The sequence below is a fragment of the Trichoderma camerunense genome (genome assembly GCF_050948025.1).
Source record: "Trichoderma camerunense strain CBS 138272 chromosome Unknown V8C40scaffold_1, whole genome shotgun sequence".
Classification (NCBI taxonomy): Eukaryota; Fungi; Ascomycota; class Sordariomycetes; order Hypocreales; family Hypocreaceae; genus Trichoderma; species Trichoderma camerunense.
Window position 1 is genome coordinate 846,229 of NW_028145369.1, and position 20,726 is coordinate 866,954.

Here is a 20,726-nt window from a genome sequence, read left to right on the forward strand (position 1 = left end):
TTATATTTCGACCATGTGAAGGAAGGCCATAGAAAGTAATAGACATTATCTCATCGCTTAATCATTAATTTCGTTCTCTAACATCTAATGTTGCTTTACACGCTGGGGGAAAAAAACCATAAGAGGATAATGACAAAACATGTAGCAGTCCAGGGTATAACTCCAATCGTCTCAAGAACCGCCACCAAACAAAGACACGCCAGCAAGAGGCGCCATCATTCAATAGCATCATCTGAACGAGCCAGAGAGCCGAGAGAAAAAACAGGGAGAAAAGACAGGGATCACCACACCCTATGCGTGCTCTGCCAGAAACTCCGGCGGCACTTCGTTCTCGCTGTCGTACCTACGCAGCGGCGCGCCGTCAGTGTTGGTCGCATGAGCATGCTCATCATCTCTGTCCTGTTCCCCGCCGAGTAGGTCTGGGGGCACCTCATTATCGCTCTCTTCATCGGCCGAGTGGCTGCTTTGTTGTGTAGGTTGATCCTCTGGCTCTGGCTTTACTTCACTCGGCTCATCCTGAGTGCTAGCGGGATGCTCCTCAGGATCCTCAGGGGGGTGAACCAAGCCTTCAAAGACATTGGCACCCTCCTTAAAGGCCTCGAGTTCTGCGCCGATGGCGCAAATCAAAAGATTCCAGTGCTTTTCCTCCGCCAGTCGCATGTAGCTCTCCAGTTCCTCAATCACCTGCTTCATCCGTGAAAGCTGAGACGATATGATTTCTTCCAGAGAGAGCACTTTTTCTTTGCCTTTCGAGTTCGAATCTGAAGGGGATGATGCACCATTCTGCATGGCTTGTCGTAAATCTGCTTCGAACGTAGATACCAGCTGCGTAACCTTGTCCCAAACTTGGCCCCCCTCTTCCAATGCTAGCCGATCTGTATCTATCCGCTCTTTGCAGCGCTCCAATACTGACATTTCTGCTTCCCACCAAGATTTTGCCATTTCTAGTGTCCGCCGCTCGGGGATGAGTCGCATAAACTCAACTCCCCCTGAAGCTGCTGGATCTCCCTCGACCTCGCCGCCATGCGTTAGGAGGTCCGGGTCAAGTGGTAGAATTGGTGGATGCTGTACGAATGCCTTGACTTCGTTTGTCACGTCTCTTAATGCGCCATGATATCCACTGAGTCCTGCTTCTCTTTTATTCTTGATGTCGTCCATTCTCTCTTCCAGTGTACGGCACTGGAAGCGCATGGCCGCTAATCTCTCCTCAAGCTGCTGGATTTCTTCGCTCAGGGCACCATGCTGCGTACCTAGTTCCCGCAGCTCTTTCGCCAGCGGTTCGTCACCGTTTTCCTCCAAATCGTGCAGCTCTGCTTGAATATCAGATTTCCTTGTACCCAACCCATCCAGGTAGTTGAGGGCGTCTTCTCGTTGGGCCATGGCGTCTGCTATGTGGGCATTTTCGTCTCGTTTGAGCTTCGTCATGGAGGCAATCAATTTCCGAAGATCATCTCGCGTAGACTTCAACCCAGGGGGCTTATCGTTCGCTGGCTGCCGGATCGGAACCACGTTGCCGTCGCGGGTGGCTCGAGGTGGTACATAGAGGGAGCTAGTCATTCTCGATTTGGAGCTTTTTGTAGAATAAAAGGTGCCAGTTGGTGTGCTGCTCCCTGTGCTGGAGGCATCATTCTCATTGCCAGATCCAGCTGCCAACGCGGCGGCCTGTTGATCAAGCAATCGCTGGACGTCTTGCTCCAAGGCCTTCTCTTGCCTCCGCAAACCTCGCCATATGGAATCTGTGTTGTGCGCACCAGCCTCACGTCTATGATCGAACAGCACGCTATTCGCTTCGGTAGGACTCCCACCAAGAAGACTGTGGGGAGTATGTTTGCTGCGACCTGAAGGGCCAACAGAATTTGCCCGCGAGTCCTTGCTGAGCATCATCGACGCAGTTATCGGCGGCGGTGGACCGGCAAACATTGCCCTTGGCTTCATTTTGGAGTATGACTGAGCCGGACTGCCCTTGTCCCGCCATGTGCTTGGAGATTGCCCACGAGACGTCGCTGATTCCTCATAGTCGGCCAGCCAAGCTCTAGGCAGGTCCCCATCGGCCGATAAGACATCGTCAGGCCGAGGATCTAGTTCGTTGAGCTGATATTCGCTAGGTGATCGGATCGGAGGTTTGTGGAAAGGTAGACCCGGCGATTTTCGATGGGGGCTTGCTATGCGATCGAAAAAAGACATGGTGGTGTATTCAAATAGAGGGGAGCTCTGTCGTTGCGTTGTTCGAGATGGTGAGGAAGAGCGATTGACGGGGAGGCCGTGGAAATTCAAAGCCAAGAGCAAATCCAAGCTATAATGATTTTATGTGAAGCATGGAGAAGGAATACTTGGTGGTGGTGGATGGGCCATGGAGCGTGTTGTCAAGCTTGCTCACGAGGACAGGTATGGGTGAAGTCGAGGCATGTGCCTGGTTCCGGAGCTTATCAAGGTAGTGGTTGGAGCTTGTACACGCATCTGCCGATAGCACTCAACACTGTGCACTGGACAATTGGCTGGTAAATTCCGTATCTTTGGATTGGAGTGTACCACTTTTGGGGCGTGAGTAAGTTCAGCCCGGGTTGATTTGATGAAATGTCGATAATGTGGTGCATGTAGAGAAGCGCGGGCTGTACTTTGGGAGCTTTCTGCAACTCAGACGCTAAAAGTGGGCAGTGTTGTCATCGCCGCTTCTGTTACTACCCTGGTATGCCATGCATTTGGCAATATCGTACAAAGAAACATCGAATATACGAGCATCTAGTTCGTAATAGGTACAAAAACCCGACTCGATGATTATAAGAAATAGGTCACCAAGGTAGGACTTATAAGTCCAACTCAACTCATGCCTACCATCGAGCTCAACGTATCAATCTTGTACTACAAGATGAACTGATGAGTCGAGACTAAAGCCATCTCTGGCCAGCTTGCCCAAACCTTCTATGTCTGGGCTGACCTAATTAATTTGCCGACGGAGCTTGCCGCGCGTCCGTTCCGTATCCCGTCCATACGTATTCATTCGTCTTGCATCGGGTTCTGCAAGGCAACGCTGTTTGCTACAAGAGGTTTAAAGGCATCCATTCCTCGATCGAGTCGCGGCCCCCAGCTGGGGAGATCGCTAAGAAGGAGGACGGGAGGACGATTACAGTGAGACGCCGCCGCCCCAGAGTGCTAAAGGCGTAGTGCAAAGCCGCTACACTTTGGCGCCTCGCTACCACTTGATCCGTCCATACAATAAGCACCGGGACGCTGACGAAAGCAAAAAGGCAATTGACTCGACTTGGTTTGGGCGGGCTCAATCCTATTTCGCGTCTATTCTGCGATTTATCAGCTGCGTCTTGACTTTTGTTGTCGTCTCCATAATTACAGCAGCTGCAGCAGCGCAGGGAACAAAGCAAGGCAGCGCAAAAGCAAAAGCAAAAGCAAAGGGGAGGGTCCCGTCGTCTGGCGCCTCGTGATCCAGCCCTGCTGCTCCAACCCCTCGCCTATCGCCATCCGGATTGACTGACATCCAGCCCAGACTAAAGTCAGTCCAGTCACAGCCAACTAACCGCCCAGCAAAGCAAAAGCGCCGTCAGCCCGCTTCAGGCCAATCCCCAACCGGCCAACCCCCAAGAAGCACCATGAACCAATCACATCAGCTGCCTCCCCCGCGACGGCAGCAGTCCGCCACGGCTCCCTATGGCGCTCAGCTCGACGAACTTCACATGTCCGGCATGAGCCCGCAGAGCCAGATGGCATCGCGAGACTACGCTCCCCAGATCAAGCTCGAGCCGTCGCCCGTGCCCAACGTGCTCCAGCCGGGCGGCATGTCGCGCCCGCCTCTGTCTGCCAACAACTCCATGTCTGGCTCTATTCCCGGCTCTATTCCTGGTTCTGGCTCTGCTTCAGCATCGGCGTCATCGTCTGCGCAACACCAGCAGGGCTATCAATCGCCGCCAAAGCCCGTCCTCAACATGTCGCACACCTACTCTCGCTCCAGCCCCGCGGCCAACTACGACACGCCCGCCTCATCCTCGTCCTACCACGCCTACACGCCAACCACCCCCAGCGGCTCGTCCTCGCAGTTCATCTCGCCTCAAGATGGCAAGTACAACGCCCCGGGCTCCCAGCGCACCTTTTCCAACACGCCGCTGGGCCTGGCTGACATCCGGCCGCGCGCCGACTCGAGCATGTCCGATGGAGCGCCTGGCACGCTTGGCTACGAGGTCGCCAACACACAGCCGGGCCCCAGCAACTACCTAGCTCCATGGCCCATCTATGCTTTCGACTGGTGCAAGTGGACGCCGCGAGGGAACGGAGCCGGCAAGGTTGCCGTCGGCAGCTACCTAGAAGATGGTCACAACTTTGTAAGCCAAGCTGTCGTGTTGGATGTGGGGTGCTGAATGCTGAATGTCGATGCTAACGGGGCGAGTTCAGATCCAAATCCTCGACAGCCAGGTCGTTCCTACACCTCAGGACGTCTACCAACCCGGCACGTCCAAGTACAATCTCGAGTTCACAAAGGTGGCCGAGGCCACACATTCGTATCCCGTCACGCGGCTTCTGTGGGAGCCACCGTCTTCGCAGAAGCAGTCCACCGATCTCCTAGCCACCTCCGGCGACCACCTGCGGCTGTGGTCATTGCCATCCGAGACCTCTGCAAACCCAGGAAACACAATTACTCGGCCGCGCGACTCGGCCGTCACGAAATTGACCCCTCTGGCGCTCTTGTCAAACTCCAAGACACCCGATCACACAGCCCCGCTGACGTCTCTCGACTGGAACACCGTCTCCCCCAGTCTCATCATTACCTCGAGCATTGATACCACCTGTACAATATGGGACATTCCATCCCTCACGGCCAAGACGCAGCTGATTGCCCACGACAAGGAGGTATATGACGTAAGGTTCTGTGCCAAGAGCGTTGATGTATTTGTGAGCTGTGGCCAGGACGGAAGCGTGCGCATGTTTGACTTGAGGAGCCTGGAGCATTCCACCATCATCTATGAGCCTACAGGAAAGGAAGATCGAGGTTTGTCAACCCCACACTCCCTTCTAACCCGCATAAAGACGGTCTACACGGGGACAAGCTCCGTTGCTGACAGCTTCAACAGTGGAATCCGGCGAGCGAATGAGCCCTACAACTGCTCAGCAGACGCTTTCGAATCCTCCCCCGCTCCTTCGACTAGCTACATCACCTCATGATACCCATCTTCTAGCGACATTTGCCCAGGACTCGAACGTGATCCGCATCCTGGACGTTCGACAACCCGGCCAGGCTCTTCTCGAGCTTCGGGGACACTCTGGTCCCCTCAATTGCATTGAGTGGTCTCCCTCGCGGAGGGGGACGCTGGCCTCCGGAGCAGACGACTGCCAGGTGCTGCTGTGGGATCTCATGAACTCTTCATCCATCAACGGCAGTCAGCAGCCAGAAAATCAACGAAGCCCCGTCGCATGCTGGGATTGCGACTACGAGATTGGAAACCTGGGCTGGGTACCACACTTGCAAGGCAACGATGGCGGCGAGTGGCTCGGTGTCGGCGCAGGTCGAGGCGTCTGGGGCGTAAAGGTGATGTGAGGACCTTTTGATGGATATCCGATACGAGTTGGGGCCTGTCAGAGCCGACCACGAATTGACGCCTCATCTCCGTAAAAGCACCCGTTCCGATTGATATAGACTTGGCTGTTCGGCGGAGGGGGGGTATATGTATCACCTACTTGAAGGGATTTATTGGAGTTTTGTACCGACAGCCCTAGCTGCATGAAACCAGCAACTTTGGAGTATGGAGACGTGACGAGTAACGATTGGAAGTTTGGTCAAATGGATTTGGTGAATGGATGGGAAAGGGAGTGCGAGGTGTGCCATGTCATATGGGGGTTCCTTTTTACGCATTTAGTTTATCGCAATTTGAAGCCGCGAGATTCTAGAAGGCCAGGCTTTATGAATACAGCGAGCAGATACATCCTTTAAATTGTTTATTGCCGCCATTGTAATGACGTTATTAAGTTGCCGGCTGAGATGTATGATTCCTTGTTTCGCCGAGATCAAATATGTACTAGATTACAGGTTAAGTGGCTATGATGAGTGAGTCCAGTTTTATAGGTTGATAACATCCAACGGACATGATATATGTGAGCATGTGCAATGTACCAAAGTATCCCGTTCAAGAATTTACTGTACTGAAGCCAATTGGTCAGATAAATTCTTTTGCGCAATGGGCTTCTTTTTCTTGCACTCCATAGCCTCCAATTCTTCCCATCACCTCAGATGCATCGACACTTTTGCACAGTACGTACTCCACTCGTCCACTTCAGCACGGCTCGGCAGCGCCGCCTCACTGTTGGAACTCTAAACCAGCCAAAGCGCGTTCAGCCCGATAATTACCCGCGTCGCCTACTCGCCTTTCTTCAAAGTGATCCTTGTTGCGAATCCCCCAACTTCGTTTTGTTTTCTTCCATTCTCCCTTTTCAATTCCCAGCTACAGTCGCATGGTCAGCAGCACGCATCACATACTGTAATTCAAGATGGCGTCCAACGACAGGGGCCGATTCGATGATTCCGAGGATGAGGAAGACTTCAATCCTGCGCCTGCCGACATGTCTGAAGACGAAGATCGCAATGACGGCTCAAGCCGGGCGCGAGACAGCAGCCCCAATCGCCGCCAGGAGGCTGATGATGACGAAGATGAAGAACCCGCCCCTGCTAGATCGCGAAGAACTCATGACGAGGATGAGGAAGAGGAAGAAGACGAGGAGGAAGAAGAGGAACCTCGCCGTCGCCACGATGACGATGACGAGGAGGAAGAAGAAGATGACGAAGATGAGGACGATGTCCAACAGGTATGGCCCTCGGACATAGCGACTGATGATGGGTTTCCAGCAATTGGAGATGCTGACACAGATGACAAAAGGGCCATCGCAGAAAGCGCCAGCGCGACAGGCGAAACGCCTTCATCGATATCGAAGCCGAAGTCGATGACGAAGACGAGGGTGAAGACGAGGAAAAGGATGGTGAAGAGATAGAAGACTTCATCATCGACAACGCTCACCCTGATGACCTGGCCGAGAGCTCGCGACTTGACGATGACCGAAGACACCGCGAGCTTGACCGCCGTCGCGAGATGGAATCCAGCATGGATGCCGAGAAACAAGCCGAGATCCTTCGGCAGCGATACGGCAACCGACGACCTGGCAAGAGCTTTGGCGACTCAGCCGTCGTGCCCAAACGCCTTCTTCTCCCTAGTGTGGACGATCCCAGCATCTGGGCTGTGCGATGTAAAGAAGGAAAGGAGCGCGAAGTCGTCATGTCCATCATGAAGCGAGTCGAGGAGCGAAGAGGCACAAAGGACGAGTTGGCCATTACTGCCGCTTTCGAGCGTGGTGGCCCAGATTCCGTCATGAAGAGCTTCGTCTACGTTGAGACCCAAAGACAGACCGACATTCTTGTGGCTCTCGATGGTATCCTCAACGTCTATCCTCACTCCAAGTTGACCCTAGTGGACATCAAGGACATGCCCGAACTTCTGCGCGTCACCAAAACACCGACGCTGGAGCCCGGCGCATGGGTGCGACTTCGAAGGCCGCCCAAGCACAGCGGAGACTTGGCTCAAGTCATTGATGTCACCGAGAATGGACTGGAAGCCAGAGTCCGATTTATCCCTAGACTCGACTACGGCATGCGAGATGAAGCTCTTTCTGCGGTGACTGCAGATGGAAAGCGCAAGAGGCCCCCGGGAATGGGCCCGCGACCGCCCCAGAGACTTTTCAGCGAGATTGAGGCACGAAAGCGTCACCCCCGTCACATTCAGGGCAACCCGACTACCAACACTTGGACGTATATGGGCGAAGAGTTTGAAAACGGGTTCCAGGTCAAAGATGTCAAGATCCAGCAGCTCGTGGTTACGGATGTCAACCCTTCCCTAGAAGAAGTGACACGATTTGCTAGTGGCGCTGATGATGGCACGGAGAATCTTGACTTGAAGGCTTTGGCCGCCAGTTTGAAGGATAGCAACACGCTCGTCACGTACCTGCCTGGCGATATCATCGAGGTGTACGCTGGAGAGCAGAGAGGTGTTGTTGGTAGAGCTACCAATGTGCAGGGTGATATTGTGACCATGTTTGTCACAGAGGGTGACCTGAAGGGCCAAAGCATCGAGGTGCCTATCAAGGGCCTCCGCAAGCGCTTCAAGATTGGTGACCATGTCAAGGTGATTGGCGGCAGCAAGTTCCAGGACGAAGTCGGTACAGTGGTCAAGATTTCCGAGGACCGTGTCACGCTCTTGACGGACCAGACGAACAATGAAGTGACGGTATTCAGCAAGGATTTACGAGAGGCTAGCGACATTGGCGGACAAGGATCACTCGGCCAGTATGAGCTTCACGACCTTGTGCAGTTGGACCCCACCACAGTCGGCTGCATTGTCAAGGTAGACCGGGAGTCATTGGTTGTGTTGGATCAGTTTGGAGACACTCGTCAAGTCATGCCATCTCAGATTCCCAACAAGCTTCCCAAGAGAAAGCAAGCAGTTGCCGCTGACCGGGAGGGCTCAGAAATTCGCCTGGACGACGTGGTGAAGGAGTTTTCTGGACAGCAACGCCAGGGCAAGATCATCCACATCCACCGCTCCTACGTCTTCCTACACACTCATGCCACCAATGAGAATGCAGGTGTCTTTGTCACCAAGGCGAGCATGGTTAATACGATCGCTGCTAAGGGAGGTCGTGTTAACGCGGCAGCGTCTGGGCCTGACCTGACTACTATGAACCCTGCCTTGAAGATTCACAAGAACGGCACCGAGAACAAGCCTCTCGCCAAACAGTTTGGCCGAGATCGTGCCATCAACCAAACCGTCATCATCAAGAAGGGAGCCTACAAAGGTCTCCTTGGTATCGTCAAAGACACGACAGACACACATGCTCGTGTTGAGCTCCACACCAAAAACAAGACCATCACTGTTCCCCGAGACTGCCTCAACTTCAAGGACAAAAACACCGGAATCAACATTGACATCAACGGCAGAGGACGACCCGCACCGGGCGGAGCAGGTCGCGGCTCAGGGGATAGAGTCCCGGGCTGGCAAGGAGGATCTCGCACACCCATGGGCTCCGGCGGCGCAGACCGCGTCCCCGCCTGGGGATCACGAAGTAAGTTGTTTCTCGTCTTCTATTGTTTTCTATTTTGCTAACAAAGACTTAGCTCCTGCACAAGGCGGCCGTACGCCAGCATGGAAGGGCCAAGACTATTCTGGATCCCGAACACCGGCTTGGGCAGATGGATCGAGGACAGTCAATCCATACGATGGAAGTCGAACTGCTTACGGATCTGGCTCACGCACGCCGGCCTGGCAAGCTGGTGCCAGAACACCTGCGCCGGGTGACGCATTCGGTGCTGGCTCGCGCACTCCAGCCTACGCTGGTGGTGGTGGAGGTGAGAGCTGGTCTTCTGGTTCAAAAACACCCGCATGGGGAGTCTCAGCACCGACGCCTGGCGCCAGCGAGTCTTGGGGTTACACACCTGGGGCTGCCACTTCTTCTGCCTACGATGCCCCGACTCCTGGAGGCGCCATGTCAGCTCCTACTCCTGGTGCCTTGAGCGCACCTACACCCGGCGCCTACAACGCTCCTACACCGGGAGTTGCACCGACGCCTGCTGGTGGATGGCAAGGCGGATGGGGAGGAACAGACTCGGCCCCGACACCAGCAGCCGGAGCGCCGACACCGTCTGCGTCCGGATACGGTGGCTACTCAGCACCAACTCCTTCAGCCTACGGAGCGCCCGAGACACCTGCTGCCAGCGGTCCGAGGTACACAGATGATGATTGAGCATCTTCGCTGGGGAAGTGAGCTATATATTGTTTCTGACATGGTGGATATGGCGTTTTTTGGAATCAAAACTGCAGTAATACTGGTGAAGAGCAGCAGATGGCTAGTTGAAGCAGACAAATCTCAAAGGGTACTGGGAAGCGCGTGGCTATAAAGAAAAGAAAAAAAGTAAATAGGGACAGTTTTTACGTATTACTAATGAAAATCTCTTGCATAAAGATGGAAGCCAATCCGTGTTGTGACTTGACATGAGACGGTAATTTGTTCGTCGTGATTTGTTCCCTTGGAGTGGATTCCGGAGCAGTTGTCATCTGGCCCGAGTTTCGGCCGAAAAGCCTTGCAACCAAAAAGTTTGGGAGCCAAATCATAGCTACTACACATTTACCAACCACATTTACAACTCAACATTACCAAAAACACACACAATGTTTCGTTCACGGATACGCAGCCGACTACTAGAGCGCTACGAGAGACAAGTCTGCGAGAAACTCCGCCAGCGAACGAACAATGGCTCTGAGCGGAGCTTTGCCTTTGCGCAGGCATCGACGAGAGGATATGCGACGACGAGCAAGAGCTCAGCGAATGCGAACGCCAGTGCCTCTAGAGCGGTGAATAAATCTGCAAGTGGATCGACGTCTTCCCCACGGATATCTTCCTCCACGACAACAACATCAGCGACAGGAACAGTAGCGGCAGAAGCGGGCGCAGGAACAGCATCTTCAGCGGCAGCTCTACGAACAGCCGAAGCGCGAGACTCTGCGCTGCGGGCGGCGCGCATGCGACGGCTCGCGCAGCAGCAGGATAGATTGGCGGAAGAAGCGAAGAAGAAGGAGGAGAAGAGGGAGTATAAGAGGAGATACGATACGGCGGCGAGGAAGTGGGTTTCGACGATTATTGCGTTGCCGATATTGCTTGTTACGAGTTATTATCTTTTTGACAGACGTGAGTTTTTCCTTTCTTTTCTTTTTTTTTTTGTCTTTAACGATGAGGTGGAGAGTGTGCTGACTTGGGATTTAGTTGCGTTGAGGAATGAGCCGAAGAGTTTGGAAAAGTATCGGGGAGAGCATCGGGGAGAGAAGAAGTGAGGGTCTTTTGGTGGGTTGAGATGTAACGGTTTCGGATAAATGATGTATCAGAATTGGAGAACACAAGCGTATGATTCTGGAGCATTTGGGAAGGGTTCAAAACAGGTGTATGGAACTGTTGTCAAGGGTCCAGCGTTGATGAAGCTTTCGATTGGCTTGAGGTTGGAGCCTCGTTTATCCATTCTTCACCTCCAGCTTGGAATGCCCAGGTTCCAGCTTGAGAACGAGGGTACGCATAATGTATTACTAGATTTGCCAATTATTGAGCACACGATACGACTTGGGCTAGATGAATTGTTTTTGCATACGCAAGGCGTTGTGTATATTACTACATGTACTGGCTATGTATTCAGAACAGCGACAGGAGCATTGATTCTTGTAAAATAAACCCTCATCTATATACCCAATATCCAAGAAAAGACATCATTATATATATGCAAAAAAAAAAGAGTCTACAGCTTCGACCTCACAGGCGCCGTCCCATTCTTCAGCATCTCCTCGGCATCCCTCTTGGACCACTGCTTCATCAGCTTGCGGATGATCTTGCCGCTGGCCAGCTTGGGCACCTCGTCGATGAAGGTGACGCCGCCGACCAGCCGCTTGTGCTTTGCGACGCGCGTGGCGGTCCAGTCCTGGATGTCCTTGGGCGTGACTTTGCCCTTTGAGGAGGGCTGGATGACGACGTATGCGCGTGGCCATTCCTCTTCGTCGCTGTGAGGACTTGGTTAGTACATTGACATATGAGAGATGTGTAGCTTGTTCTTCTTTTGTGTAAGGGAACGTACAATTTGATTTCGACGACTGCTGCGTCGGCAACGTGCTCGTTTTCTAAAAGCACAGCTTCGAGTTCAGCTGGGGCGACTTGCAGGCCGTTGACCTTGATGAGCTCCTGTATATCGAGCTGTCAGCAACCAAACGTATATGTTCTCAGGATTACACAACTGACCTTTTTTCTATCCACAATTGCAAACATGCCATTCTTGTCACAAACAGCAATATCACCGGTTCTAAACCAGCCGTCCTTGTCTAGACTCTCTCGGGTTGCTGCCTCGTTCCTCCAATATCCCAAACACACGTTGGGGCCTCTGATGAAGAGCTCGCCAGGCGTTCCCACGCCAACCTCCTTGCCATCATCGTCGAGCAGCTTGAACTCGCAGTTGGGAAGCAATCTGCCCACCGACCCGCCGCTGTCACCCTCCAGACCCTCGGCGAAGCTGATGCCGGTGCAAGTCAGCTCCGTCATGCCGTAGCCCTGCGTGATGCGAATGTTGAACTTTTTCTCGCACGTCTCCTGCAGCTCTCTGGACAGAGGCGCGGCGCCGCATGTGATGTGCCGCACGCTGGAGAGGTCGTAACGCACGGTCTCGGGGCGCTTGGCGAGCATGACGACGATGGGCGGCGCAATCTGCAGCTGGGTGATTTTGTAGCGCTGGATGGTGGCTAGGAAGTCTTCGTAGTGGAACTTGGACATGATGTAGATGGGCGTCAGCGTCTTGCCGGCGAGCAGACAGGCGTAGAGCTGGCCGTAGGCGTGGTACAGCGGCAGCAGGCCGACCCAGCGGTTTCGCGGCATGAGATCCCATTCGGGCTGTCTATGGACGTGGCGGAGGTGGTTGACCTGCTCGACGTTGGCGATGAGGCTGGAGTGAGGGACGCAGACGCCCTTGGGGAGGCCTGTCGTGCCGGAGCTGAAGTTGATGGTGGCGACGGTGTTGCGGGCCTCGGTTGGGGTGAACTCGGGCCATTGCCATTTGTAGGCGTCCTGGTGAGGGGCGAGCATGGATCGCCAGTCGGGGATGCCGTCTTGGATGGGTGATTCCTCGTCGGAGAACTGGAAGATGCGGCTCTTGGGGATGCCGACCTTTGATGCAGCTTCAAGGACCTTGGCGAGGACGCTGGGGTGAGCGAGGACCGCCTTTGCCTCTGTGTTATCGAGCTGGTAGCTCAGCTCTGTGATGTTGTGAAGAGAGTTGGATTAGCTGTCTGATACCTCTACTCTCTTATATAGGTGATATATAGATGAGAACAACATACCCTGAACCGTAAAGACTGGATTGGCACCGCTAAAGATGTAACCCGAGCCCGTAAGGCCCAGATACGCAACGGGCACAAAGATGTGGTTCGGCGAGCACATCATGACCACGTCTCCCCTCTTTAGGCCCATCCGCTGCAAACCAAGGCCTAGACGCCGGATCCATTGCACCAGCTGATGCGGCGAGAGATTCTTGCTGGGATCCTTGGCGTTGTGCCAGATGGGCTCGTGGGAGAGTGTGGATCCATTGCCGAAGAGATAGGTGAGGAGATTGGTTTGGGGGATGTCGAGATGTTCGTATAAAGACTTGAACGGCATTGTGAGAGTGAGAGTGAGGCGGGGTGGATGAGATGAGATGTGTGTGGTGTAAAGAGAGAGAGATAGAGAGGGTGAAAAGTTGAGGAAGGGCGCGATTGATTCGAATCTCAACAAATCTATACACTAATAAAAAAAAAAAAATAGAACAAGGATTCCCACTGGTGGGACTATCTTCAAATGGGTTGCCCGACCCTCTTAAAAGGATTGAGGCGATCGTCAACTTCCCCCTCAACAAAGGGACGCCAACCCGCGGGAAGATGCACCGCAACCGAGGCTTCGTTTCCTTCTAGACGGTTATTTTTTAACCAGAGGCGAAGAGGTAACCCCTGTCAGATCTAGCTTTTGGCCACAGCAATTGGCTGCACGGTGACCATGCTTGGCTAAAGTGGGAACCTGAAAAAGCTGGGGTAAGACTAGGACGGAAATAGTGAAGAAGGGGAATAACAAGAAATAAAGAAAAAAGAGAGAAAAGAGAAGATCTGGTGTAACTGATGACAAGCGATCTTGTTATATAATTCTGGGATTTTTATCTTAAATTTTTTTCTTATTTCTTTGAGGCTTTCTTACTTTCTCGGGGAGCGGCTGTTTGTGTCCGAGTGTCCGCAACAGGATTCGGAGAGCATGGGGGAACGTGGGGCTGTTTCGGAGAGAAGAGGGGAAAGCGAGAGAGTCATGGATTGGTCGGCGAGACGGTTGGAGAGACGGTTGGAGAGATTTTTACCAAGGTAAAGGCGAGGGATTGAGCCTTTATACAACTCTTGAAGAAATATCCCCTTTGTCTGATATCTGACTGTAGCGGTGTCAGCGGGCATTGGCTCTAATAGGAAATTCCCTCTGCAACAGGTAAGGGATCACTGGAGAGGGAACGCGTCAAAAGTCAATTCGGCGCCGTCAGGTCGGCGTAAGCGGTAGGAGGAATTTTATATACCCAACTAGGCATGTTGATGTCGTACGTACACAGGTTGTATGCTCGTATATGTACGTTAGAATCCCATTCCTGAATCCTACAGTCCACATCAAGTTAGGTAGAGGTTATCCCGTCGAGTGTCGCCTGTGAGAGCACATCTCGTACTATGAAACCATAAACAGGCAATATATAAATAATACCCTCACACGCAACTATACCCACCGTCAACCGCTAACCCAAACCCATTAACAAAGCTGCTTAGTGACGACGCCAGAAACACAATGCCGTTGGCAATCTCCTCGGGCTGGCCCAACCTTCGCAGGGGCGTCTCCTTAACATGCGCATGCAACGGGTGGTTCTCAATCTTACTCCAGGCATCGCCACCCATCATGGGCGTCTCGATGTAGCCGGGGCAGATGGCGTTGATGCGGATGTTGGAGCCCGAGTACGCAACGGCGTCGGCTCTTGTGATGCCGATGATGCCTGTGTTTTTTTATCTGATGTCAGCGGATCATCAATCTTGGAGTGAACTGATGAAGAGACTTACCGTGCTTGGCGGCGGCGTAGGCAGTGTAGTAGATGGGATAAAGAGGCTTGATGAGGCCGTACAGCGACGAGACGTTGATGATGGCGCCCCGTCCTCGTCGTGGGCCGAGGTCTCTGCCATACAGTTCAGCAAACAAAATGACCAACCATAGGATCAAACTCGGATTCACTTACTCTTGGTCTTTCATGATCCGGAGCTCTTCTGTCTGGCAGAAATGGACGCCGCTCAGGTTGATGCTGAGGACTTTACTCCAGTCCGCCTCATCCAGCTCGTGCACCTTTCCCTCCTTGCCCGTGATGCCGGCGTTGTTGACGGCAACGTCTAGCCGGCCAAACCGCGCTACGATCTGCGATAGCACGCTCTTGACTTGATCGGATTTGCTGACGTCAAGCTCTAGGGCCATGACCTCGACGGCGGGCCATTGGTTGCGTATATTGGCTGCTACAGCGTCGAGACCTTGGACGTTAACGTCTGTGATGGCTAGCTTAGTGATGCCGTACTTGGCAAAGGCGTAGGCTGTATGTTCTCCAATGCCTATGGAAAATTACATGTGATAAGTTAGAGTGGCTTTGGCTATAAAGGATCAATGGCTGGGGATTTTAGAGCATTGCGGATGACGTTTTGGGGCTTCCTATTAAGACTTACCAGAGGCAGCGCCTGTCACAAAAGCTGAGCCTTCCAGTAGCGATGCCATTGTGGAATTGATATTGACACAGATTCAAAACAAAATAACTAAAGAAACAGAAAGATATAATAAAAGGATGAGAGACAAGGAGAAGGGTGAAAGGGACAAAGCCGTTTGGTGGCTTTATAGATCACCTCAAGCAGGTTTCACGGCAATGACTGACCGAAAGGATTAGCATACGGAAACAGAGAACCCGCACATATACTCATCCCACTAAGCCCATCTGGCAAAGTGATAACATTCCCTTTGTGTATACACGTCCTCATCTTGCGGTCTCTTTTGCTTCGCAAACCGCTCGACCACCGAATCAAGGGCAACCCGCTATATCCACGGAAGTTGGCCAATACCATTGGCCTAGACACGTCACTCAGTCCGAATCCAACCTCGTATCGTAATAAATAATATATATGAAGGATTTGAATAAGATGACATGCATTTCCGAGTGCCGGTTTGGCATGTAAAACACATCTCGTTGCAGTATAAATGGATCAGCCGGGCCGCTCTACTCCGCGGCCTCAGCATCGGTTCCACTCTTGACGACAAAGCGACATATAGATTGGAATTGGCAAGCGTGCCTTCATAATTGATAAGATAATGTTATTTCATAGACTCTTACCTATATTGAAAAGGATAGTATTGTATGACCCGTTTGAGAAGCGTGGTCCGATAGGATTGTGGTTGGAGAATCGAGCAGCGAGACATCAACTGGCGTGGTCTGTTAGTCAGTTGCAACACGTTGTTGAGTACAGACTCACTTTCTTACAGGCCTGCAAATTTCGAGTTGGGCAAAAACATATCCAGAGGATCAGTTTGAATGCTTGAATAGTCACTTCACTATACGCAGAGATCAAGGTCGAAAGAGCATCACAGATTGAACGGACGGAGGCAAGTGTTTGTTTCAGAGTATTTATATTGATTGACCTGGCTTCGCTAATAAAGACGAAGTACATGCAGGCATCCGAGTTATATCATAAAGATACAAAATGAGCAGACCAACGCCACGGCGAGCCCGTGATTTCACAGGCTCAAGCCATCCCAAAACCACCCGTTGATCCAATATACCTTGGAAGCAACAATGACATCAACACAGAACAAATGGAATACGAAGATAGGCAAAGAAAGACATGATGTGATAAGTCAAGTCGAGTCGAGTTACTCGCTCGGCTTGGGTGGCTGGAAGCGCGCAATGGACTTCTGGATGCCCCTCTCCATGCCCTTGGCCATCTTCTCGAGCGGCAGCTTCTCGTCGAGCTTCTTCATGGCCTTTGCGATGGGGGGCTCGATGCGCTGGGCGGTGCGCTCCGCGGGGGAGCTGAAGTAGTTGATGTTGCGCTCCCAGCGAGGCGCCCACTTGTTGGTCTGGCGCTGCAGCCTCTCTTCGGCGCCGGGCATGGCCATGTAGAGAGGGGCGAGGACACCGACGCCGGCGGCGCTGATGCAGAAGATTTCGGTGGGCTTGGCCTTGGGGAGACGGGGGACGCGAGGAGCCATGATGATTGATTGATGTGTTGTTGATGAAGATGTGAGAGAGGAGTTGTTGTTTTCGCACGGGTTCTGATGATGGAATCAAGAACCAAAACAGACTGTTATTTGAGAGTCTATCGGAGCCAGGTTAGTTTTATCTGCGACGATATCAAAATTGAAACAATGATGAAAAGCATACCTGTTTACAGTGTTTGTTGATGGAAATGGATGATGATGGTGATGATGTAGAAGGATCAATGAGGCCAGACACACACAAACCCCCTCCCGGCTGTCCCTTATATACCCCGGACTGAATCACTGCCCAATCTCTTCCCCCTCAACCAGGGATGACACCACCCTCACGCGGCCAGAGACAAGGCAAATACGCCCGAGTACGGGGTGGCCAAGTCGACAGCGGGCGGGGTAGACTTGCAGTGACTTGGCTGACAGTAAGAGGCAAAGTATCTGCAGGCGGCCGGAGGTACCAGTTTCGCTTGCATTTGGGTTGCGTTGGGATGGGAACCAAAGTTCGTGCGGAGAAGGGCTTGGGAGTGCTTGTGAGTGTGCAGCATTAACCGAGTGTCGCGGGAATGCAAGTCTCTGACAGCGACGGAGTGTATGAGACAGTACACGCTGGCTGTTAACGCAGTACGTACAGGACAGTGTCGAGTTGATTGCGTTCCATCGGCTACATCATCATCAGCTCTCCATCTCTCCATCTCCATTTGATCTCTCACAAATCAAGGCGAATGTAACAAGCCACCCCAGCCAGGCGGCCACCGCATGCATCAATCGCACCACACCACACCACTCCTCGTTCCGTTTCTTCCAGGGTCGCAGCACGCATAATCCATTCGCTTCGGAACCACGAACCATTCATCCGCCCTGTGCCTGGCGCATTACTCAAAACGGCCACATCTCGAGCCTCACTTTTTCTTTTCAGCTTCTTCTTCAACACCATTCTCCTTCATCTCGACTTCCATCTATTCCGGCACTTGTCATCAAATCGCCCATCTCAGGTCCCGCCCCCAGACAGACGCTACTTTGGCTCGATGGATTCGATGGACTCTGGCCCACTGCCTTGGCCCACTTCCCCAGACGGCACAACGATCCCTTTTGCTGCTTCGTCTCCACCAACTGAGTCCTGCTGTGTCCCCCTTTTCCTTTTTCCCTCCATCTCTGTCGTCTTCTGCCTGTCAGGCCCTCTTACTAACGCGGACTCGTACTAGTAATACGGATACTTTGGCTGGCATCGTTGGTGCTCACCGAGAGAAGCGGAGTCGCTCTTGCGCTCACCGTCGTCGCCGAGAGAGATGTCTACAGTGAAGCACCTCTCGAGTATCGTATGCAGGAGAGCGTCATAATCTTCCCAAATCTTGTGCGCCCTCTGCACCAAGGAGATTTGCACAAGCGAACACCACAGCTACTCAAGCAACCAAGGTGCTGTGCCACCCAAATTCACAGCTGCAGGCCGTATTTACCCCTCAGGCATCCCAACCCGTTGCGCCACTCGTCATCCCATCAGCACGTTCACATTGGCTGAGCAATCAACACTAGGCCGAGTCCAGGCCATTTGCCTGAATTGCCTTGCTGCCCCCCAGAGTTTCGCCCGTCGCTGGTGGCGACATGGTTGGTGAGAGACGCCCATGTGATTGGGCCAGCGGCGCTGTCGCGTGTACCGCCTGGTCGAGTACAGGGTACTGAAGGTTACATTGCCTGCCGAATTCAGCATGTACCTCGCGTGCGAGCAATGTACTCATTTGCCTTGGTTCATTGTCGTGTTTCCATTGTTGAATTTGCACGTGCAAAAATCAATTGTTTGGAACTCGTCAAGCAGCTCTTTGCCTACGAGGTACACTACGTCCAGTGTATCCGACCAGATTGTGCGAAGTGGCTGCGTCTTCCCACAGCGCATAATTCCGTCGCAGAAAACACAAGCTCCAGTTAGGAATGTGCAATGGTAAGTTACTGAGTACTAACAGAGGTTGAATTACTAATAAGGGAGTGGCTATTCCACATCCCGTACGGAGGAGTATCCTCAGTTGCATATGCTATTCTCACATAACAGTGGATGCCTAGATACCTACAGTATTACACTCTTTCAGCCAGCTGTTCGCCAGCATTATATCCTGAAAAGAAGGAGCTATAGCATATATGCATGAACCAGCAGAAATCATCATCACAACAATCTCCGTCTTATCCTCCACCGCCCGTCCTCGTCACCATCCTCAATGTTATGTCGCAGAATGCTCAACTTCATATCGGCTTCGAGTCCAGCCTGGCGCCGCTTCTCACTATCTTCATTATACCTTTCGACTTGTTGAATGATAGCCATCTTGCTTCGTCTCGGCCCCAACCACTTAAGCGCGGCCCTGCCTGAGAGATATGTGTCGTCCTTGCATATCCCCTTGTAAGTGCCAGTGTGGAGGAACGCGTCGTTGTCATGCTCATGCTCGGGAGTTGGAGCTGTACTTTCCATCTCCATGAATGATTCCAGAGTCGTCTCTTGCGATACATCTTGTGACACCTCTTGAGGTGGGGCGTCCTGTGGATTTTCCTCTTCCGCGTCCTCATCCTCTGTATCCAGCATTTCATTCGTCGGACAGACAGTGTACAATTCTTTTAGCCCGCCGAACCATTGATGGATGGCATCTTGAGTCTCATGTATGTAACCTGGACCCCAGTCGAGGGCCAACTTTTGAACATTATGCATCCAATTGGTCCTGGCCATCGCTTTCCAGGATTGCAGAGGAGTCCAGCTGGTCATGTCAGTGCTTGGCCAACTGACATAGAGGATGTCTCTGGCGGCCTTGTATCTCACGACACAGCGGCGGCCATAGAAACAACCCCGGAATGAGTTATAGCCCCATATGGTGATCTCATTGGGCAGGATATTCTCTAGGATCAAAGCTCGATGTGCTCGGCTGACAGAGACTGCAGCTCGAGCTGCAGCCGTTGACGAGACGAGAGCAGGAGTAACCACTACCCTGCCTTGATCCCGGGTCGTGACTCGTAAGACTCTGTGGGATCCGATGACCCTCTGCCATATATCTATAAGAAGTTCGGTAGGGAGGTTGTTGAATGACGGGACAAGTCTATCTTGCCCTATCGACATTGAGTTGTCGTGTTCCCTTTCTGGATTGAGAAAACAGCGTATTGGCGAGCCGTAGGACCGCGGAATTTAGTCAAGGGCGGTGCTCTGTCTGGATTGGGACAATTGGGATAGACAGTGTGGCGGCCAGCCATGAGGCATTAATTTCGAAGTGATCTATATGGTAGTGAGAGTTGGGAAGAGTACCTTACGATGGGAAAGAAGAAGAGGCACGGGGGAGACAAGCTGGGCAAATATATAGACCCTCTGTTACAATGTACATTTTCTGGAAACCTTCGAGTCTATGGCAGTCTTATAGTTTCAAGTCATATATATATATAGTTTACAACTGCTCTGGTGAACGAAATGATGGCAAACTATCTTAGTTCACTTATAGCTTATAAACGCCATGCATACATACAACCTTACCGTTGCCACATGCCTACATTTGCTTTTCTGGCTGCCAAGATCGTTTTTTATGTTAGTTTTCTTTCACTTGCTAGATCACTATCAACGAGCAATTTTGCTCGAGGGACTACCAGAGTTTCCTGTGTCGCGGCGTAGAGGAAGCAACTTTTACTTTGTGTCTAGACGTTCTTGATGTGTTCACTACCGTCGTTTCTTTCTTGTAATGTCTGATACCTCCTCGTCATATTCCTCTTAGATCTACAAGAGTGATCTATGAGAGTTTAAGAAGCGGCTCTTTTTATTATATGTATCATTGATGAGAGTTCGGATGCGATAGGTCGCAGGACGCTGAATAGCCGGCTTGGGATACTGGGTATCTAGTAGCCACTCCATGTTTGATGGAACA

The 20,726-nt window shown here is 52.3% G+C and overlaps 8 protein-coding genes across 8 annotated transcripts; 3 read left to right on the plus strand and 5 right to left on the minus strand.

Moving 5' to 3' along the window:
• Positions 1–26: 26 nt before the first annotated feature.
• V8C40DRAFT_229377 (uncharacterized protein) lies at positions 27–2,580 on the minus strand. Its single transcript, XM_083212462.1, has one exon. The coding sequence runs from the start codon at positions 2,182–2,184 to the stop codon at positions 292–294; it is 1,893 nt and encodes a 630-aa protein (XP_083078851.1). The 5' UTR covers positions 2,185–2,580; the 3' UTR covers positions 27–291.
• Positions 2,581–3,005: 425 nt separating this feature from the next.
• Positions 3,006–6,028, plus strand: V8C40DRAFT_229378 (WD40-repeat-containing domain protein). The gene is made up of 4 exons (XM_083212463.1): positions 3,006–3,126; positions 3,246–4,328; positions 4,399–4,993; positions 5,076–6,028. The coding sequence occupies exons 2-4, from the start codon at positions 3,603–3,605 to the stop codon at positions 5,537–5,539; spliced, it is 1,785 nt and encodes a 594-aa protein (XP_083078852.1). The 5' UTR covers positions 3,006–3,126; positions 3,246–3,602; the 3' UTR covers positions 5,540–6,028.
• Positions 6,029–6,323: 295 nt separating this feature from the next.
• V8C40DRAFT_229381 (Spt5 C-terminal nonapeptide repeat binding Spt4-domain-containing protein) lies at positions 6,324–9,996 on the plus strand. The gene is made up of 3 exons (XM_083212464.1): positions 6,324–6,801; positions 6,873–9,105; positions 9,158–9,996. The coding sequence occupies exons 1-3, from the start codon at positions 6,487–6,489 to the stop codon at positions 9,781–9,783; spliced, it is 3,174 nt and encodes a 1,057-aa protein (XP_083078853.1). The 5' UTR covers positions 6,324–6,486; the 3' UTR covers positions 9,784–9,996.
• Positions 9,997–10,170: 174 nt separating this feature from the next.
• V8C40DRAFT_229382 (DNA-directed RNA polymerase I subunit RPA34) lies at positions 10,171–11,272 on the plus strand. The gene is made up of 2 exons (XM_083212465.1): positions 10,171–10,725; positions 10,801–11,272. The coding sequence occupies exons 1-2, from the start codon at positions 10,209–10,211 to the stop codon at positions 10,866–10,868; spliced, it is 585 nt and encodes a 194-aa protein (XP_083078854.1). The 5' UTR covers positions 10,171–10,208; the 3' UTR covers positions 10,869–11,272.
• V8C40DRAFT_5790 (acyl--CoA ligase) lies at positions 11,095–13,692 on the minus strand. Its single transcript, XM_083223153.1, has 4 exons — positions 12,903–13,692; positions 11,815–12,818; positions 11,654–11,757; positions 11,095–11,579 (listed from the first exon to the last, which is right to left on the minus strand). Exons 1-4 carry the CDS (start codon positions 13,216–13,218, stop codon positions 11,321–11,323), a joined length of 1,683 nt encoding a protein of 560 aa, XP_083078855.1. The 5' UTR covers positions 13,219–13,692; the 3' UTR covers positions 11,095–11,320.
• A 486-nt stretch (positions 13,693–14,178) lies between these two features.
• V8C40DRAFT_6000 (SDR family NAD(P)-dependent oxidoreductase) lies at positions 14,179–15,591 on the minus strand. The gene is made up of 4 exons (XM_083223179.1): positions 15,318–15,591; positions 14,846–15,206; positions 14,673–14,785; positions 14,179–14,608 (listed from the first exon to the last, which is right to left on the minus strand). Exons 1-4 carry the CDS (start codon positions 15,364–15,366, stop codon positions 14,328–14,330), a joined length of 804 nt encoding a protein of 267 aa, XP_083078856.1. The 5' UTR covers positions 15,367–15,591; the 3' UTR covers positions 14,179–14,327.
• Positions 15,592–16,249: 658 nt separating this feature from the next.
• Positions 16,250–17,080, minus strand: V8C40DRAFT_229391 (uncharacterized protein). Its single transcript, XM_083212466.1, has 2 exons — positions 17,021–17,080; positions 16,250–16,955 (listed from the first exon to the last, which is right to left on the minus strand). The coding sequence occupies exon 2, from the start codon at positions 16,846–16,848 to the stop codon at positions 16,510–16,512; it is 339 nt and encodes a 112-aa protein (XP_083078857.1). The 5' UTR covers positions 16,849–16,955; positions 17,021–17,080; the 3' UTR covers positions 16,250–16,509.
• Positions 17,081–18,893: 1,813 nt separating this feature from the next.
• V8C40DRAFT_5779 (uncharacterized protein) lies at positions 18,894–20,062 on the minus strand. The gene has a single exon (XM_083223150.1). The coding sequence runs from the start codon at positions 19,934–19,936 to the stop codon at positions 19,001–19,003; it is 936 nt and encodes a 311-aa protein (XP_083078858.1). The 5' UTR covers positions 19,937–20,062; the 3' UTR covers positions 18,894–19,000.
• Between the last annotated feature and the right edge of the window lie 664 nt (positions 20,063–20,726).

Coding starts and splice junctions, on each gene's coding strand:
- V8C40DRAFT_5779 (XM_083223150.1), bottom strand. CDS start 19,936: ATGTCGATAGGGCAAGATAGACTTGTCCCGTCATTCAACAACCTCCCT.
- V8C40DRAFT_5790 (XM_083223153.1), bottom strand. CDS start 13,218: ATGCCGTTCAAGTCTTTATACGAACATCTCGACATCCCCCAAACCAAT. Junction 12,819..12,902: donor TCCAGTCTTTACGGTTCAGG/GTATGTTGTTCT, acceptor ACAACATCACAG/AGCTGAGCTACCAGCTCGAT. Junction 11,758..11,814: donor CAATTGTGGATAGAAAAAAG/GTCAGTTGTGTA, acceptor CTCGATATACAG/GAGCTCATCAAGGTCAACGG.
- V8C40DRAFT_229382 (XM_083212465.1), top strand. CDS start 10,209: ATGTTTCGTTCACGGATACGCAGCCGACTACTAGAGCGCTACGAGAGA. Junction 10,726..10,800: donor TTATTATCTTTTTGACAGAC/GTGAGTTTTTCC, acceptor CTTGGGATTTAG/TTGCGTTGAGGAATGAGCCG.
- V8C40DRAFT_6000 (XM_083223179.1), bottom strand. CDS start 15,366: ATGGCATCGCTACTGGAAGGCTCAGCTTTTGTGACAGGCGCTGCCTCT. Junction 14,786..14,845: donor CGGATCATGAAAGACCAAGA/GTAAGTGAATCC, acceptor ACTGTATGGCAG/AGACCTCGGCCCACGACGAG. Junction 14,609..14,672: donor CTACGCCGCCGCCAAGCACG/GTAAGTCTCTTC, acceptor AAAAAAACACAG/GCATCATCGGCATCACAAGA.
- V8C40DRAFT_229391 (XM_083212466.1), bottom strand. CDS start 16,848: ATGGCTCCTCGCGTCCCCCGTCTCCCCAAGGCCAAGCCCACCGAAATC.
- V8C40DRAFT_229378 (XM_083212463.1), top strand. CDS start 3,603: ATGAACCAATCACATCAGCTGCCTCCCCCGCGACGGCAGCAGTCCGCC. Junction 4,329..4,398: donor TAGAAGATGGTCACAACTTT/GTAAGCCAAGCT, acceptor GGGCGAGTTCAG/ATCCAAATCCTCGACAGCCA. Junction 4,994..5,075: donor TACAGGAAAGGAAGATCGAG/GTTTGTCAACCC, acceptor CAGCTTCAACAG/TGGAATCCGGCGAGCGAATG.
- V8C40DRAFT_229377 (XM_083212462.1), bottom strand. CDS start 2,184: ATGTCTTTTTTCGATCGCATAGCAAGCCCCCATCGAAAATCGCCGGGT.
- V8C40DRAFT_229381 (XM_083212464.1), top strand. CDS start 6,487: ATGGCGTCCAACGACAGGGGCCGATTCGATGATTCCGAGGATGAGGAA. Junction 6,802..6,872: donor ATGAGGACGATGTCCAACAG/GTATGGCCCTCG, acceptor AGATGACAAAAG/GGCCATCGCAGAAAGCGCCA. Junction 9,106..9,157: donor CCCCGCCTGGGGATCACGAA/GTAAGTTGTTTC, acceptor ACAAAGACTTAG/CTCCTGCACAAGGCGGCCGT.